Source organism: Pan troglodytes, chromosome X, assembly GCF_028858775.2.
Source record: "Pan troglodytes isolate AG18354 chromosome X, NHGRI_mPanTro3-v2.0_pri, whole genome shotgun sequence".
Classification (NCBI taxonomy): Eukaryota; Metazoa; Chordata; class Mammalia; order Primates; family Hominidae; genus Pan; species Pan troglodytes.
This window is the reverse complement of record NC_072421.2, coordinates 120,910,195-120,926,306: the sequence shown is the minus strand read 5'-3', so window position 1 is coordinate 120,926,306 and position 16,112 is coordinate 120,910,195. Positions and strand designations below refer to the sequence as shown.

Genomic DNA, 16,112 nt, shown 5'->3' with positions numbered 1-16,112 from the left:
AATCAAGCAGATTGAGAAAAGCCAAAAAAAGTGTGACTTCGATAAATGAGGCATACCCCATACAGACTATTTTAAAAAGCTGCTGAATATGGTTACCAATTAGTTATGCTGCAAAGCTTCTTTTTAAATGTTTTATGGTCCAAGTGGATAACCTCAAAATGAAGTATGCTGTAAAAACATGGTAGGACTCTTCTGAGTCTTTATATTTCACATGAAAATCCCTAATGTGTTTGTATAATTGACTCTGGTCAGTATTTGGATTAATGTTCAAGTTTACCAAAACCTACAACTTTTTTGTCTCAAAATATAAAGATGTTACAGTCGCCTACAATGTATTATGATTAAGAATTCACCGCCATATTTGTTTAGGTTTAGACTAAGTTTGTGAGGCTCAGGACATTCATGTTCAATATTTTGCTTTTCTTAGATAAAATTTGCATACCATAAAATTCACCAATACAAGTGTACGATCAGTGATTTTAGTAAACGTAGAGTTGTGCAACTATCATCACGATCCAATTTTAGAGCATTTTTATCACCCTAAAAAGTTCCTTCATGCTCATTTGCAGTTAATCCTGGCGGGCCTAGGACTAGGATGAGGCAAGTGAGGCAACTCCCCCACATGCAAAGTTTAAAGGGGCATCAAAATCTCATTAATCAAGATAAATAGAATTTTAGTCCAATATTTAAAAAATTAATGCATAATATCAAAATTTTAAATAAAGCTTGGATGTGATCCCTGTACTTGCTTTACTCAGGCTCACTTGCCTCACCCTGATACTGGCCCTGATTATCCCCTCTCTGCTCCCTGCAAGCCCTTGGCAACAACTAACATACTTTCTGTCTCTGTAGACTGCCTATTCTGGACAAATAGAATCATACAATATGAGATATTCAATAAATGGGATTCAAATGGCATGATATGTGGCCTTTTGCATCTGGCTTATTTCACTTAGCATAACTTTTTTTTTTTTTTTTGAGACTGAGTTTTGCTCTTGTTGCCCAGGCTGGAGTGCAATGGCGCAACCTCGGCTCACTGCAATCTCCGCCTCCCAGGTTCAAGTGATTCTGCTGCCTCAGCCTCTCATGTAGCTGGGATTACAGGTGCCCACCACCATGCCCAGCTAATTTTTTGTATTTTTAGTAGAGACGGGGTTTCACCATGTTGGCCAGGCTGGTCTTGAAATCCTGACCTCAGGTGATCCACCTGCCTTGGCCTCCCAAAGTGCTGGGATAACAGGCATGAATCACCATGCCCGGCCCAGCATAACATTTTAAAGGTTCATCCATGTTGTAGATGTGTCAGTAGTCTGTTCTTTTTAATTGGTGAATAGTATTCCACTATATAGATATAAAATATTTTGTTTATTTATTCACGAGTTGATAGACATTTGGGTTGTTTCTACTTTTTTAATATTATAAAGTTACTATGAACATTTGTGTATAACTTTTTGTGTGAATATGTTTTCCTTTCTCTTAGGTAAATAGCTAAGAATAGAATTGCTGTGTTATATTTTAAGTATATATCTTACTTGATAAGAAACTGCCAAGCTATTTTCCAATGTGGCTGTAGCATTTTGCATTCCCACTACTAGTGGAGGAAAGTTCCAGTTGTTCTACATTGTCATCAGCACTTGGTATTGCCTATCTTTTTGATTGCCGCCATTCTAGAGGATGTATGGAAGCATCTCATTGTGGTTTTAATTTGCATTTCCCTAATGGCTAACAATGTTGAGTATCTTTTGTTGTGCTTATTAGCCATTTATATATCTTCTTTGGGGAAATGTCCATTCAAATCTTTTGTCCATTAAAAAATTGGATTGTCTTCTTTTTATTGAGTTGTAAGAGGTGTTATATATTCTGGATGCAAGTCCTTTATCAGACACATGATTTACTAATGTTTTCTCCCAGTCGGGTTTTTTTTTTTCATTTTCTTAATACGTCTTTTTAAATGCAAGGTTTTGAATTTTGATGAATTCCAGTTTATCAAATTTTTAATGGATTGTGCTTTTTGTGTCTTATCTAAGAGCGCTTTGTCCAAACCAAGGTAAAACAGATATTCTCCTATGTTTTCTTTGAGAAGTTTTATAGTTTTAACTAGAAAACTTGGGTGGGATACTATAATGGATAGTTGTAGGCAGTCTGAGAGCAAAATGAAAAAGGGAGGGCATTGAAAGGAGAAGGTAGGAGGGATTTAAAGAAGAGTTCTATGTTCTTTTAAATTTTGTCTGGATCCAATCTCTTTAGAAATGAGAAAACACTTCAGTACAATTAATTAGGAAACCATGTCTGTTTGATCTGATGAAGATTTAGTATTTACTTTATCTGAATAATATTAATATTAGTGGCAATGTTGCCTTTATCCAGAGTTCAAATGTTTGTTTTAATGTATATACAATACCATAGAAATGCATGAAAGACATTCAAAGCAACACCAATGACACACTCACTTTATGGACATAAGCAAACACAATGGCTTGATGATAATCTGTCATTTGATGGAATGTTAAATGAAAAAAATCTGGAGTTGAGATGGATGAATACCATATGTACACGAATGGAGTATGACCATAAAATGCAATGAGGCATTGAGTATGCCACAAAAACAAACCTTGGAGAAATATCACATCCTTGCTGCATAAAGGCACCCAAGGAAAACCAAAGACTGTTAAATATTCCAAATTCATTTGGAGGATCAGGAGGACTTTGTGGGTCACGAAGTTCTTCATTGTTGTCTTCCAAGTGCCATTCATAAGGACTGAATCTGCTGACTAGGAAAAGAACTACGCTGACTCCAATGTAAGCAAAGACAATGCACATCCAGATTTCATAAGCCAGGGGATCCAGAAATGAGAATACGCCTGGTTTTGATTTCTGAGGCTTCTTTATCATGATGGAGATGCCCAGGCTCATGAATGGCTTTGAAAAATCTATGACTTCTTCACGGACCAATGTTATAGTGAGTGGAGCAACAGCTATATCAGCTCTCTGAAAAAAAAGAAAAAAAAGAAAACATATATGACTTTTAGAGACAGTCTTTAATCAGTTATTTGTCGCTTAATATACTTCTTTGGTGAAAATATCAAGTCCTAAATCTTTACAACCAATTGAATTATCAATGCTTAGGTTAGAAAAGTGGTAGCATTCAGTGGGTTCTAAAGTGCTTTAACTTGATGGTAAAATAAAGAAAGGGTGCTGGCCTTTTGTCTTCTGAGACACATTGGCTTAGAGCAACCGACTCTGCTTTCTTTTCCTAATAGTGTGTTTTTGCTACCTTATAATACAACTTGTACTGCCTTGGGACATGTCACTATTTAACTCTCGTTTTCTTATTTTAATTTTCATGTTCTTATGTCTTATCTCCCTCACTTGACTGAAAATTCTTGTGGAGCAGGCATAATATCCTATACTTCTTATATCTGCTTCACTCTACACCATGAGGTGCCACACAGGGCCACAGCAGTTTAATTCTTAGGTGTTTGCTGTCTTATGTTATTCTTGAATTTTTTTGAAAGCATATCTTTTAAAACAGGCTTTTTGAAGGCAGAGACTCAATCTTCTATTTTTGTATGTATCACTGCAACAGATTCTAAACTAAAGAAACTGTAGATGCCTAAAAAATAAGTTGTTGATTATTGTATATGACATATGCAAACATGAAAGAATTTTGCCTGGGCAATAACAAGGGTAAAACAGTTGTCAGAACACAATTTATGTAGTAAGCTATATTTTCTAGTGATAATATCAGTGTAGCACTCACATGTATTGAATCAATAAAATAAATGTCAGTAGTGCACTGCACAATTAACTTAGGCAAAGGCAGGCAATGTTTTTTATATTAATCCCTTGAAAATAGGCACTAGGATTTTCTACATTTATTTCTTTTGTTTTCTGTAATTGTTCCTTTCCAACAGTAGTAAGTCATAGTCTGAGGCCAGGCCTTAAAATGCACACAAAGAAAAATCCTTCTGACTAAGGAAAGGCTTTTGGATGGTATATCATATATGAAGTGAAAACACAAGTTTTGATCATTTTTTTTCTATGTTCAGAACAGTAATGCCTCAATACCCCTACCAAAGGGCAGAGGTAGGGAAGTCTGATATAGAGTATATTTTCAAAGAAATGAAATTTTACTCCTTTGAATTACTTATGATAAACCAGTTGAGGAATACTCCTTAATTAGTTGAAAGGGAAATGCAGATGGTAAACAGCTAGCTAACATTTATTGAGTGCTTATTCTATATGAGGCACTTTGCTAAGCACATTACACTTACTATGTCATTTAATTCTCACAGTAACCTTGATATTGGTACAATCACCATTCCCATGTTGGAGATGGAGAAACTAAAGCACAGAGAGGCTGGGATTAGAACCCTGGTCTTCAGATTCCAGAACCCAGTTGCTTAATGAACATAATGTTCTAACTCCATAGATACTTGCAGGTTTCTACTATACACTACTTTTATATGCAATTATCAACCTTAGCCAACCCCTCTTAGGTTCATTCCAATGCAAATTTGAGTCTTTATTCTGTGCCAAGCACTATTCTAGGTGCTAGGAATGAAGCAGTGAACAAGACAGACAAAACAGACAAAAATACTTACCTGCATGGAGGGCATCCTACATCCTTTACATCCTAGTGGAAGTTGCAGAAAGCATGGGTTTATTGAAGCCAACTGCCTACTGGTCAAATCTACCTTGGAGGCTCACCACCATTTCAAACTCATCATTTCTAAAATTAAACCCATCTATCCCCCCAAAAGTAGATTCTCCTCTGTGTCTGTGGATGATGCTTATTTCAAACTTTTCCCAGTTCCTAATCCTTATCAGTCCTATCCTCTCTGCAGATGATCTTGCCTCTTTCTTTACTGAGAAGATGGAAGCCATTTGATATAAGCTCTATCATCTCAGTTCCCCCTCCCCCAACTTTGTCAACATATTGCAGCATCTTTATACATTTCTTCTGTGTGTTTCCATCTCACAGAAAGTGACACTTTCTAAGATTTGATCAACTTATTCCATGCATTCTATATTTCTCTGTCGCTTCTTAAAACCCAGCTCTATCTACTATCTCTTTTACATCTTTAATTTTTCCCTTCTCCATTAATCTATTCCGGTGGCTCTTAAAGTATGGGTCCTAGATTAGCAGCAAAAGAGTCACCTGGGAACTTGTTAGAAATGCCAGTTCAACAGACACATGAAAAAATGCTCATCATCACTGGTCGTCAGAGAAATGCAAATCAAAACCACAATGAGATACCATCTCACACCAGTTAGAATGGTGATTATTAAAAAGTCAGGAAACAACAGATGCTGGAGAGGATATGGAGAAATAGGAACGCTTTTACACTGTTGTTGGGAGTGTAAATTAGTTCAACCATCGTGGAAGACAGTGTGGCAATTCTTCAAGGATATAGAACTAGAAATACCATTTGACCCAGTGATCCCATTACTGGGTATATACCCAAAGGATTATAAGTCATGCTACTATAAAGACACATGCACATGTATGTTTATTGCGGCACTATTCACAATAGCAAAGACTTGGAACCAACCCAAATGTCCGTCAATGATAGACTGGATTAAGAAAATGTGGCACATATACACCATGGAATACTATGCATCCATAAAAAAGGATGAGTTCATGTCCTTTGCAGGGACATGGATGAAGCTGGAAACCATCATTCTCAGCAAACTATCAAAAGGACAGAAAACCAAACACCACATGTTCTCACTCATAGGTGGGAGTTGAACAATGAGAACACATGGTCACAGGTGGGGGAACACCACACACTGGCGCCTGTCGGGGGTGGGGGGCTGGGGGAGGGATAGCATTAGGAAAAATGCCTAACGTAAATGACGTGTTGATTCGTGCAGCAAACCAACATGGCACATGTATACCTATGTAACAAACCTGCACGTTGTGCACGTGTACCCTAGAACTTAAAGTATAATAAAAAAAATAAAAAAGAAAAAGAAAAAGAAATGCCAGTTCTCGGGCTCCACCCCAGATGTATGGGATGAGAAATTGTGGAGGCGTGAGACTCATGTGGCCTTCCAGTTTGTTGTAATGCTTGCGATAATTTGAAAATCATTGATCTGTTTTATTCACTTAAAATCATTTTCAGGTAATCCTATTTACTAACAAACAAAAATGAAACAGAAAACACTCCTCCCACCTTTTGATCCTGCTGCCTTCTTAACCACATTACATCCCTCCCTAACACCACCAGTATTATTGAAAAAAGACAGCTTTACTGTCTTGATATCAACACCACTTTCTCCTTATACCCCTGAGACTTAATTTCCAGCCCCTCCAAATTACTGAAATTGTTTCTTGAATTATATACTTGGCTACTAAATTCAAATATCTTCCTTCAGACATTAACTGCTTGTGTGATGCCATTGGCCTTTTGCACTATGTACGTGCTTTCCTTAGCTCTCTGTTATGAAAGACTACAGGTTCTCCTCCTACCTCTCTGAATGTTCCTTCTTTGACTTTCCTTCCTAGTTCTGCTCTCTCAATTAAGGTGCACCTTTGTACCCCAAGGGACTATTCAGAGTGCTTGTCTTAGGAGATAATCAATGAAGGTTTGTTCTTTAAGGTTCTGTCCTTCACTTTCATCCCTCAGTATTGTTACCTATGGTTTCAACTCTCGTCTCATCGTGGCTAACTTCTGAATTTCCAGTTCCACGTTACTAACTAGAGGGGAGCCAAAGACAAATTTTCATCTATTTTACCCTTTTGCCTGAAGCTAGACCTGGTCATAGTAAAAAAGGGTACTGAGGAGAATGAGTTGGCCAGAAAGCTAGCAGAGTGTTTTTTTTTTTTTTTTTTTTTTTTTTGGCAGAGAGAGTCTGAATCAGTTAGAAAGAGTCTTGTCATGCCAAGAGAATTCACAGGTAAAGCCACTTCCTCTCTTTGCCAACATGTCTGTCTCCTGCTCAGAGCATGCAAATACCCCTATAGTATCATTTCTCACTTGATTTCATTTGAATTTAATTACTTAATTTAACCAGTATTTTTCATCTTTTAAGTCTAAAAGATAGTTCTAGGAGAAATTGTTACTTGTTTGTTTTAGAAAAAAGAAATAAGAAGGCATTCACATGAGAAAATTATTTTGGAATGAATTTAAGGAATTTGGGGTCTTTTCTAGAAGGTACAGAAAGGAGTTTGAGAATCTTGACCCCTTTAAAAAAACCCTACTTGGTAATTGAAACACCTACTACATGGTAAGCACCACTAAATACTAACAAGACGTGGCTAGATGGATAAAGCAGGACTTTTTGTTGTCTGATTCCCAGGAACATTCATCAAAAGAACAGATTCCCAAAGAAGGCCATTCCTAGTTTGAAATACTTCTGAAATCACCAAAGACAACAGGAAGAATCATCTGCTTCCCTTAGGCACTTGCCTTTTTTTCCCTCAGCCTGGCATTTCTGTATTTTTTTTTCTGGATTGTTTCTTTCTAAGGAGATTTTTCAAAAAATATGGAATTTGTCTATGTTTTGGAGGGTGCTCTCCCAATCAAGAATGGCATTAAATCTGTGCTCAGTTGTACCTCATTGATGTAGACCTGACTCCAAAAGGAGAATTCCCCATGATGAACCTTAAAAAATACCTATTACAGATGGAAAAAGGCAAAGGAATAGCAAAAAGCAGGTGGAAGAAGGCAGGTGGAAGAAGGCTCAAGGACAGCTTGAGGCAGAATCTGTAGCTCCTTTCCCTTCTATTGGTAGGAGACTTAGCAACTCTTCTCCTTTCTTGTATGTTTGGTAAGAAACCAAGCAGCAGAACTCATGTCAGCTCAGAGCCAGCCTTGGCAAAGCCCTTGCCCTCTATCACCACTATTCCCACAGGCAGTTTTTGGCCGCATGTAAGTTTTCTTTTGAAAAGTGTCTGTTCATGTCCTTTGCCCACTTTTTTATGGGGTTGTTTTTTGTCCACCAAACCCCTGTGATATGCAATTTACTTATATTACAAACCTGCACATGTACCCCTGAACATAAAATAAATGTTAAAATAAGTTGTTGTGATAATTGGTTATTTCAGAGCATAGGACCTGCTTGGCATAATTTATGTGGGGCAATCATGTTATGGCAGTCCCAAGAGAGCTCAGTAGGTATTTTGAACACTAGTTAGTTATATGCTCCACCCTGTAACTAACTAGCATCCAAAAATACCCATTGAGCTCTCCTGGGATTGCCATAGCAAGAAGGTAAAGGGAGAGGTCACTTTCAAGGCAACTTAAAGATTGAGGAGGCCCACACTGATGAAAAACTGAAAAAGGTAAGTCCTCAAATGGAATCCTTTCCTAGTCTCTGCTCTTATGAAAGCCAGCTGTAGGCTGGGAGAGAGAGTGGTAAGAATTATGGATGGGGTTAGAGAGTAGGTGAAATTCTGACTCAACAATGAAGTGCCTCTCTTGGGGTGTCCTGAATCACTCCAGTGGCCAGTTGTCCTCAAGCCTCTGCTTGCACTGGTAATAGCAGTAGGCAAGTTATTTTCAGAAACCTAGGTGGGTAAGTGTGTAGTAGTGGTATGAGGGTGCTCCAACTGACAGACAAAATCAAGCAAATGGAAAGAGCACAGAGTAAGAGTTTACTAGTACTTTTGCTTGCATCTTGACTACTTAAAGGATTTTAATCAAGCAGCCTAAATGTGGCTGTGTGGGCTCAGTAAACACACTGAATTAGGTTTGAATTTTCCACTCACCAGTTGCAAACATGGAGCAACTGCATTATTGGAGAGGATTTAGCTTGAGGGGATTTATAATCCTTTTCATAGGTGGGTTGCCAAAGTTGTAAATGTTATAAAACTTAAAAACCAACAAACTCATATGTGTAGGGCTGATGCACTTAAGAATCTGACAGGTTTTAGCCAGAGATGACACTGACTTTAAACGTAATTTTAATCTCTTTGAGATTGCAAGCTTGTTATATCTTTAAGAATTTTCATCTGATTATCTGATACAAAACTTGTAACCCACCATGAGACTACGAATGAGCAGGAGCTTGTCAGACACCATTTTAAAACACTTTCTGAAAGCAGGGAAGGGGATAGGAGAGAGGAAGTAGACAATGTATTGATGTGTAATCATAATGTACTATATGTTATCCAAGAGAAGAAGCAGACATGACCTGACCCTTTGTCCCTGTATCAACCACAAGGCTCTAGTTGCCTTTGGCAGACATTTCCTTTGGAAAGTTGATATGTGTTGAAAACAGGAGTGGGGCAGAATCAAGCTAGACAATAGGAATATAATTGCTGTGTGCTGGGGGACAAGACTTAAACTGATTTATTGGCAGTACTCTATGGGATATTTACTGTCTACAATTGTTAAGATCTGGAGAAAAGAATGAGGCTTATTTAAATCTGTGCAACAACAAGCAGTGTCACAACAGAATATCCTAATTTCTTTATCCAGAACAGGTATCCCCGACTGGATCTATTGATTAGGGCTCCTTGTCCTTGGGGAGCTGAGAGAGTTAAAGACAATATCAAGATAAAAAAGTGTCTCTGTAGCTGGATGAAGGCCTTGTGAGACTACGTTTAGCTGGAAATATTTTCCCCACTCTTTCTGCTTCGAATGGCATACTTCATGTGTCCTTAATGCTCCTTCCTGGAGTTTACATGCATCATTTGAAGGAGGGGGGACTTTTATCAAATCATCAGCCCTTCTGCCAAAGCCCAGTATAATCACCTGAAGAATATCTGGCATCTGTTACTGGACCCTTGCTTCTCTGTCTTTTAGCTGGAAGGACAAATCGACTCTCTGCCTTTCTTAATGGAAAATGAATCCAGCTTAGGATAGTGACAACCTAAGAGATAATTTCTTCTAGGCGGAGAAATGTCAGTGCAAATAGTATCTGTAAAGTTGCCATGTGTCCTGGGAGCGTGAAGGAGTCTGGGGACACCCAGGGAATATGACCTATAATCAACCATCCCTGCAGCCCCATTACTACCCCCAGGCTCTCTGCTATCTTCTAAGTCAGAAGAAGCAATTTAAGCAGCAGCTTGTCAAGCCTTTCCCAAAGCAACCCCCCTCTTCTTTATCCTTAGTTGTAACTGCTAGGAACATAAGGAACATGGCAGTTGCCCACTGGGAGGTGTTCTGTTAATTGGGGCCTCAATTTCCTTTTAGCCTTTCTCCTGACTCTCTTTTTCTCTTAGATCATATCTCCTCTCTAAGGGCAGAACCCCCAGCTGTCTATATTGGGTTTTCAAATATTTCGAGTGATAACTAGAAATGTGGATTACATTATCCTGGAGGCCATAAATAAGCAGGATGAGTATCTTGGATGAAAAATAGCAAAATAAGTATCTTAGATGGAAAAGTTTATAATCCAACTAGATTGTAAGCCCCTTAGAGCCAGGTGGGGATGCTATATCTGATTGATACAACACCAATATTTCCATAATCTCACAAGTTTAGTGAACTGAGCCAGTGTGACCCAGTGGACAGAGCACTAGACCATGAGTCACAAAACCTGTGTTGCCAAGTTGTGGGATTTTGTGACTTTGTCCAATCCTGCTGCCACTGCTGTACCTGTGTCCTTTATCAGGCTTTGGATTCCTGATTACCTGAGGGGCAGTTCTGATGTCTGATCTTGGCTGGTCCCCATATGCATTTGTAAAAAATGAATGGTAAGGTAGGATTAAGGATGTTTAAGAGCCCTGCTAGCAAAAAATGCTGTTTTTAAGTGCCCTCAAAACATATGGTATTTGGAAGCCATAAAAACTTGTGGTCTGTAAGCCATTTGATCTGGGACTGTTACCATGTAGTGGTGTTACAGACATCCAGCTCAAAATCAAAACTGCTAAAAGCAGGTGGACAGTTTCAAGTCCATGATGTTCTGAAGGGCTTACATAATGGGGCACATTGTGTCCTACTGAGGTTTGTTTCAAAAATAGCCTTCTTAGAGATACAAGGTGCCCCAACATCAACCTGATTTGAATTTCCTTAGAAAAAAACCTATTTATAAATCATCTGAAAAGAGGCTGATTGGCTTCCTTATTCTTTAGCAAATTTAATTCATTTTGATTCTTTCTTGAAACTTTATGACTGACACTGAAATCTCCCTTGCAGAGCTTTCTTCATCTCTGAATTTTTTCATTCTTTCCACTCTGCTCTGTTTTACATACTAAAAGCATAAGAGAAATACCCTTAAGATAAAGCAGTGCCTATCTGTATAGGTTTCATGTTCACTGCAAGAAATATTTCCCTGTTCTCCATCTTTTTGCTCATTAAGAACTTAGAGAAATCATTAGGGGTTTTCTGCTCTTCTTTTTTTAAAGCAACTTGCAAACCACAAGAGGCCAGGCCTGCCAGAAATGAAAGCCTGTGTTTTCATTTTTCTCCATTTCTGTCATTGATAGAGAAGTTGAAAACTTCCCAATGCCAAAAGACTAAAACTTCTAAATGAAGATGAAGACACATTTAGCTCATGAGATCATCCTCTTTAACAGAGAGCTTTTACTCCAAGCATGATAAGAATGTATATTTTTCATAGCCACAGGTTTTAGAGGAAAATGGAATTTGGCAGTCTTCTCCGATGGGTTGGTTTGCTGTAGTTCTCTGGAATCACCTCCTGTTATAAGCCCAGAAAGCATCAGAAAGTTGTTTTAGGCAGGGGAAGGAGGAGGACATTTCTGTAAGAGCCTCCCCGGCTATTGCTTTTATCTTTAGTAGAAAGAACTAAAGGGAAAAGATGGGAAGGTTCCTATGGGAACACTTTTACTATTCAGAAGTGGAGAGAAGGCATCTAAGTTGCTAAACAAATGAGGGACTCTAATACTCAAGCTCCCTCACTCACAAGTAGACAAATTGGAATGAGGAAGAGATATGTGGAGATTAAATGAGTGCAGTACAGGGAACATGCTGGAGGAGAAAACAAATCCAGTGAGAAAATTGGTCTTTGTCTGAACAATGTCAATAAATCTGCCTTGCTCTATGTCACTGTGTGTAATGTCTTCCTCAATGCCAGGAGAGCAGTGATCTATTTACAGAGAGTGACAGGAGAAATATGGTCATTCAGTTGTGATGGGGTCGTAGAGTTCATGGCATAGCTCACATCGGATAACCTGGGCTAGTAGAAACTTACACCTTAGCCTGAGCGTGGTGACTCACACCTGTAATCCCAGCACTTTAGGAGGCCGAGGCAGGTAGATCACTTGAGGTCAGGAGTTTGAGACCAACCTGGCCAACATGGTGAAACCCCATCTCTACTAAAAAATATTTTTAATATTAGCTGGGCAAGGTGGCAGGTGCCTGTAGTCCCAGCTACTCAGGAACTTGAGGCAGGAGAATCGCTTGAACCTGGGAGGCAGAGGTTGCAGTGAGCCAAGATCATGCCACTGCACTCTAGCCTGGGTGACAGAGCAAGACTCTGTCTCAAAAATAAATAAATAATAAATAAAATAAAAAGACACTTACGCCTTAAATTTCTTGCCATGCTGCTGTTGCCAAACACTCTTCTCTCCAGAATGACTAAGGCACCATAAGCCTTTCTAATAAATTTCAACTATCTTTCAGAATGGGATGGGCCTGAAACCACACTTTAGCTGTTGGGCAGATAGTGTAATGGTTAAAAAGCATGGACTTCAGAGTCAAAGATCTGGGTTAAAGTTATTGTATCACTGTTACAGTTTGAATATTTGTGTCCCCACGTCCCCCCCCTCCCGCAACCAAGTCATATGTTGAAATCCTAACCCCCAAGGTGATGGTATTAGGAAGTGGGGCTTTGGGAGGTGATTAGGTCATGGGAGTGAAGCCCTTATAAATGAAACTTATAGTGTCCTTATAAAAGAGGCCCAAGAGGGACCCCTTACCCTTTCCATCATGTGAGAACACAGGAAGAAGGTACCATCTATGAGCCTGAAAGTGGCCCTCACCAGACAATGAATCTCCCTTGATCTTGGACTTCCCAGCCTCCAGAACTGTGAAAAACAAATTTCTGTTGTTTATAAGTGACCCAGTTTATGGTGTTTTATTATAGCAGTCCAAACAAACTAAGATAGTCACTGTAAACTGTTTGGTCTTTAGCATGTGACTTCACCTCTCTAGGCTTCAATTTTCTCACATGTAGAAAGAGTTTAATAATGGCACCTTCCCCAGAGGCGTGTTGTGAGGATTAAATTACATATAAAAGCACTTAGTACAGTATCTGGCAGCCAGTAAATATGCAACAAATGGTAGCTAATAATGGTAGTAGTAGTAGTAATAGTAGCGGTAATAGTAGTAGTAGTAATAGAAATAGTAATGATATTACAAGATTTTATCCCACCATGAACTCAATTTAATGAATATTGGCTTAGGCATTACTGTATGCCAGGCATTGATTCATTAAAGCAAAAAGTGAGCATTTACTATGTATCAGGTAATGTGCCAAGAGCAAGGGCGAGCTGTAAGCAAGACAAGACCTCTTGAAGCCTAAGTGTTGGGGAGATGAGGAACAGGAAAGAGAAGAAAACCTTATCAACAACTTGGAAAGTAAAAGATTAGAGCCGTGTCAAGATGGTTCAGAGCTTCTCAGGGTCCTCAGAAATCATGACTGGGTGCTCTGACCCTTGTTCAGCCCTCTCTGCACTGGCGTTGGAAATTCTTCTCTTTCTTACTGCTGGATTCACTTGAATCTCATCTGCCACTTAGCCCTGCCCCAGTTCCCAGGACCGATCTTGACCCAAGACAGGAGATGATGGCTCCAGGCCCGTAGATGGAGGCTGAGGTTCAAGTTGCCTTGCTGTTCATCTGACTAGAGGATGGTGCTCCAGTTTTTATATCTGGGGTCCAGCTTTGCTTTTGTTACCTTTCTGTGCCCTTATTTTTAGAAATGAGCTTCCGACTTTGTGGTTCCTCCCAAAGGCCTGTTCCAAGAACTTATTTAGTGACCCCAGTACTCTCATATGATTGGAGAGCTATACCTTATTCTTGCTGGTTTCCATCCCAAGCACTAGAGTCCTTCTCCTGAACCTCAGTCCAATAAATAAATAACCTGGTTGTTTGCTTCTTGCCAGCTGGGGCTTCTCAGTATCTCCACCTCCTAGATTCCTCTGTCTTCCCCTTACTTAGTGTAGATATTGTCTAGACAGAGAGTTATTATTACAGGTAATCTTTGTTTGTTAGAACTAAACCTTTGCCACCACCCACTGCACTTGGATTAGTTCTCTAGTGACTGGTTTACTGCATGGGCAGTTTTTCTGTCCAGTTCTGCTTATTTACATGTGCCTCATTAAGCTGCCCAAGATCTGACATTCACAATCAGAGGCCAAAACCATTTAATACTAAGTGACCCAGGAGCTCTGAAGATATCACTGTACCTTTCTTAAAAGCCCTAATTGCCCATATTAATTCTTTTGCAGTTGGACTATAGATAAGCCCCTGGCAGAGCCATTCTGTTCATTTTTCATTCATTAATTCAGCAAGGATTTATTGAATGTCTATGTTTCGGAGTGTGTGATATTGAAATGAATCAGCTACATCTTCTGTCCTCGAGGAGTTCATAGTCTAGTAGAACAGTGGAACTTGTAAATGGATCATTACAATACAGACTTAGAAGTACTATATGAATATGGAAAGGAAGGAAGCAAAAAGCAGGGGTACCTAACCCAGACTGCAGGCAAGTAGATGCGAATAGAGAAGGTTTTCTGAAACAAGTATCACTGCTGTGTTTCAGAGGACTAGTAGGTGGTATTAGCGCTGAAGAGACACAAAAGTACTTCCAGGCTTATACTAAGTGAGAGCTCAGCACCTTCAGGGAACAACACTTACTTTTCTATAGCTGGAACATTGGGTGTGAGGGGGAAAGAGTACAGGATGAAGCTAGAGAGGTAGGCGGGTGCTAGATTATAAAGTGCCTTATTTGCCATGTGAAGGAATTTGAATTTCATCCTGATTGTTAAAGTGGGAAATTACAGTAATGTGGAGATCTAATTTGCCAGGGTAAGAACAGACGCAGGGTAACAAGTTAAATGACTGATAGATGTTAAGAACCCTAATTAAGGTGACGATGGTGGGGGTGAAGAGTGTGTCTAGATTTGAGAGACTTAAAAGTAGAATTCATAGGACATGGTGACTGACTAGATAAGAGGGGAACAATGAGGAAAGATGATGAGGTTGCTTAGGCAAAGTTGCTTAGGCAACTATGTGGGTGGTAATTCTGCTGCCTGAGCTAGAGAACACAGAAGGAACAGATTTTAAATAGAGGGCAGGCTGTGCTTAATGTTGCCAAATAAAATCCCCCAATTCTATTTTCCTTTTAGTAAAATAATCCTGTTGTCCGAAGGATACTACTGACAACCTACCTTTACAGAGCGCAACTGTAGAAGAATATATTTTTCTTGTAGACTATATGTAAACTATACAATTGGATAAACACTGCACTTGAAAATTAAATCTTCTCTCTTCTTTGTTAATTGGAAAGCACAGAATAAATGAAAACAGAATTGGAAAAAAACTCACCCCATAGACAAGTTCCCCAACCATGCCGTTCCATATTTTAGTCTCTGGATCCCTTGCACCATATTTCCCGTCACCAACGATGGACAATTTGTATTTGATCCTTACATGTTTGGCTATTTCATAGGCTAGGTCTACACAATAGCCTTCATATCGTTCATTTCCTTCCAGTTGCTCATGGTTCTTCTTGTACATTACATATGGTGATTCCTTTGGGACCAGAAGCAAGATAAAAGGATTACTCCTATACATTTTTCTAAGAGAAGATAAATGCAATAATTTTTTCCCTCTGTGATTATTGAGGTTTGGTATGTGAAAAAGGCCTTTAAATTGTTACTTAGTAAACAGAAGAGCTTTAATTGAGTATTCACTGGGTCACTTTTTTTTTTTTTTTTTGGTAGGGGGAGTCCTTAACTGGTAATTTAAGGAAGCAGAGAAGGATTTCAGTTCTTTTTGAGAGTTTGAAAGATGGCCCAGTTTTCACCTATCAAGTCTTTGATTTCATCAAATTTGGCAGACTTAGTTACATGATGGTGAAGTGCCTTTCATTTCTCAAGATTTATTATGTAGGAATTGCAGGTAGTTGAGGCAAAGCCCTGGGGAAGCATTGTGATCCCTGTGAGGTCAGCGTCCGTGGCATTTACATTTTTATAT

At 39.0% G+C, this 16,112-nt stretch overlaps 1 protein-coding gene across 7 annotated transcripts in view; it reads right to left on the bottom strand.

Annotated features, from left to right (window-relative positions):
* The window catches only part of GRIA3 (glutamate ionotropic receptor AMPA type subunit 3), a 307,537-nt gene that overhangs the window by 70,612 nt on the left and 220,813 nt on the right, over positions 1 to 16,112 (bottom strand). For all 7 annotated transcript variants that reach the window (XR_010154884.1, XM_054676683.2, XM_063804853.1 and 4 more), the window contains 2 exons: positions 15,462 to 15,668; positions 2,612 to 2,988 (listed from right to left, as the gene is read on the bottom strand). Coding sequence is in view for 6 of the 7 variants with exons in the window: in XM_054676683.2 (XP_054532658.1) it covers positions 2,612 to 2,988; positions 15,462 to 15,668 (584 nt within the window). In the remaining variant the exon portion in view is untranslated. The remainder of the gene's footprint in view (positions 1 to 2,611; positions 2,989 to 15,461; positions 15,669 to 16,112) is intronic.